General features: G+C 38.9%; 1 protein-coding gene across 1 annotated transcript; it reads left to right on the plus strand.

Moving 5' to 3' along the window:
* The first annotated feature begins 649 nt into the window (after window positions 1-649).
* Window positions 650-2818, plus strand: LOC108995760 (peroxidase 72-like). The gene is made up of 4 exons (XM_035683096.1): window positions 650-1333; window positions 1443-1634; window positions 1911-2076; window positions 2301-2818. Exons 1-4 carry the CDS (start codon window positions 1034-1036, stop codon window positions 2711-2713), a joined length of 1071 nt encoding a protein of 356 aa, XP_035538989.1. The 5' UTR covers window positions 650-1033; the 3' UTR covers window positions 2714-2818.
* The last annotated feature ends 318 nt before the right edge of the window (window positions 2819-3136 follow it).

Raw genomic sequence — 3136 nt, forward strand, 5'->3', positions numbered from 1 at the left:
CGAGCTGGGTGATACATATATATCTTAGATCATATCTAATATTCTTAGAATATTATGATAATATTCTTAATTTTCTGTAATTACTTCAGGTTAGAATATTTCCTCCATCATTATATTTCCTTATTTACTTTGGTCATATTCAACTATATATAGACATATTTTGTACAGCTTTATTCACAGAAAATATACATGTATTATTTTCTCCAAAACCCTCTCTATTTCAACAAAAAGGAAGGCATAGACGAACATATAGCCCACATGCACTAGTTGTACAAGATGATCTTAGGAAACAGCTTGCTGTAAAGGCTTTTTTTTTTAGTTCGCTTCGGGTTTACTTTCCTACATAGTCGCACTTGGATGGCACCAAAAATTTTTGAGTTCATTCGTGTTGTCAACAGAGCAGGTGAGTCAACATCGAACCACTATTGGCACCATCCTGAATTCTCTATTTCATGACAATGTCTTTCAGCTCCTGACCCAGAAACAACAAGGAATAGATGTAGTACAGCAGGTTGACCAACTTGTACACTTCTAGATTAATCTTTATAACAAGCAAGAATTAAAGCTCATGAGTAGAGGACACGTTTTTAGTGATTTTAAACAATGAGTATCGTAAAATTAATATAATGCTAATTAAGAAGCAGAGCTCTTGATTTAGAGCTTTCATTCCACCGGTTTTTATGAGAACGATGTACGACCCAATGGATTGCTGTTTTCTGTTAAAATAAGGGAGCGTATAGCTGATGCATTATCATGATGAACAAGCAAGCCCATGCTTGGAAAAGCTACTTACCCATTCCAAGTCTCTTGTTACTTTTTGGGTTCCTTTTTCTTGGGCATTAATGTAAAGCTAAGATAGATACCAACTCCAACTTTTTTGTTCCCTTCCCAGTTTTTTGCGCTCTCTCTCTCTCTCTCTCTCTCTCTCTCTTAATTACGTAGGACATTGTTAAATGTCTACAAAAAGTTTCCACTATAAATCCCCCCTAATGCCATTCATCAGCTTTCATCATAGCAGGTCCTGACCATTTCTATGCGAGTGTTTTATACAGAGAGGGATCTTGATCTTGAAAGGATTGGGACAGAAAGAGAGTCAATACTAATAATGTCTCAGTTTACGAACCTTTTCTTAGTTCTTTCTCTTTTTGCCTTTGCTCCCCTTTGCTGCTTCTCTAGCAAGACCCATGGGGGCTACCTCTACCCACAGTTTTATGATCTCTCGTGCCCAAAAGCTCAACAGATTGTGAAGTCCATAGTGGTCAAGGCTGTGGCCAAAGAAGCTCGCATGGCGGCTTCATTGCTTAGGCTCCATTTCCACGACTGTTTTGTCCAGGTCTTCCAACTTCCCAAAACTCATCTCATTTAACAGGTTGTAAAGACTACACTGCATTATCCATGCACGCATGTCAACTTATATACAAAAAACTCTTCATATTTTGCAGGGCTGCGACGCATCCCTATTGTTGGAAAACAGCGGAAGCATAGTCAGTGAGAAGAGGTCGAACCCAAACAGGAACTCTGCTCGAGGGTTTGAAGTTCTGGACGAGATAAAATCTGCTTTGGAGGAAGAGTGCCCACATACAGTATCTTGTGCTGATATTGTGGCTCTAGCTGCTAGAGACTCCACTGTTCTAGTAAAGTGACATATTTTTATAGTCTTGTCATAATTTTGCTGCATGACAGAAATAAGCCAAAATATATTTTCCATCCCTAAGCTATATAAAAGCAAATGAGTTTTTTGCTCAGTCCATTGAGATTTTTGATACTTAAGATTGAACGTGCAATGTGTGAATTTTGTCAGCTTTATAATTTGTTGTTGGAAGAAAATATACTTTTACCTAAAAACAACTTTTGGCTAGCCAACATGTGTGTGTGTATAATCAGAACTTGACCATGTTTTGAATATGCAGAGCGGTGGACCCAGCTGGGAGGTTCCATTAGGAAGAAGGGACTCCAGAAGTGCAAGCTTGAGTGGCTCAAACAACAACATCCCTGCTCCAAACAACACATTCCAGACTATCCTCACCAAGTTCAAGCAACAAGGACTTAATGTCGTCGATCTTGTTGCACTATCCGGTAATATTTAAAGAGCTAGCTTGAACCTACCATTGTGCCAAACCATAATCTGGGTCCTTAATTTAAGGATAAATGACTGATGGAATGGGTGTGGAGGAATCTAAATTACCCAGAACACACGTGATTAACCTGGTTTAACTTCAAAACAAAGTCACCATCTAAATTAACCTGGTTTAATTCAGTATGGCAAGAAGATTATTGAAGTTTGAATAATTGTTATGCAGGGAGCCACACGATAGGAAATGCCCGTTGCACCAGCTTCAGGCAGAGACTCTACAACGAGTCAGACAATGGGCAACCCGACAGCACATTTGATCAATCGTATGCTGCCCAATTGAGAACCAAATGCCCGAGATCAGGTGGTGATCAGAACCTATTTTTCTTGGACTTTGTCAGCCCAACAAAATTTGACAACAGCTATTTCAAGAACTTGTTGTATTCTAAAGGCCTTTTAAGCTCTGATCAAGTTCTTCTCACAAAGAACGAAGCATCCATGGAATTGGTGAAGACATTTTCAGAAAACAACGAGCTGTTCTTCGAGCAGTTTGCCCAGTCCATGATTAAGATGGGAAATATTTCTCCATTGACAGGCTCAAGGGGAGAGATTAGAAAGAATTGCAGGAAGATTAACTCCTGATTAGCTCCATTAAAATACTGCAGTTCCATCGAGTGTTGTGTGCTTTTCCTGCAATGCATTCCTGATTAGTTAATACTATATGACATATTTTAAGTGCTTGGTATATGAACCCGCGTAAATGTGCTATATTTACGAGTGATTGGGAATGAAAAGATCTAAGATGAAAAGTAAAATTAATCTTCGAAAACTATCTCAAGATTTTAGTAGGTAGGCCACCAGACAGCATAAAATAAAGGAAAATTCTCAGACACTCCTACAACGGATACAATTCCACACGAGGAAACGCTACACCCAACGGCTACATGCACTAGAATGGAAATCACATCCACTGAATCCTCTTAATTTACTTTTTTTCACAAACACCTGCTGTTCAATTGTCTTTATGGAAATCCCTTGTGCGAGCAAGAGAGCCTTACTCCCATG

This window comes from Juglans regia, chromosome 11 (assembly GCF_001411555.2).
Source record: "Juglans regia cultivar Chandler chromosome 11, Walnut 2.0, whole genome shotgun sequence".
Taxonomy (NCBI): Eukaryota; Viridiplantae; Streptophyta; class Magnoliopsida; order Fagales; family Juglandaceae; genus Juglans; species Juglans regia.

Bases quoted from the DNA above. Each gene is read 5' to 3' on its own strand.
- LOC108995760 (XM_035683096.1), top strand. From the start codon at position 1,034: ATGCGAGTGTTTTATACAGAGAGGGATCTTGATCTTGAAAGGATTGGG. The intron at 1,334-1,442 runs GTCTTCCAACTT...CATATTTTGCAG, and splicing joins TCCACGACTGTTTTGTCCAG to GGCTGCGACGCATCCCTATT. The intron at 2,077-2,300 runs GTAATATTTAAA...ATTGTTATGCAG, and splicing joins CGATCTTGTTGCACTATCCG to GGAGCCACACGATAGGAAAT.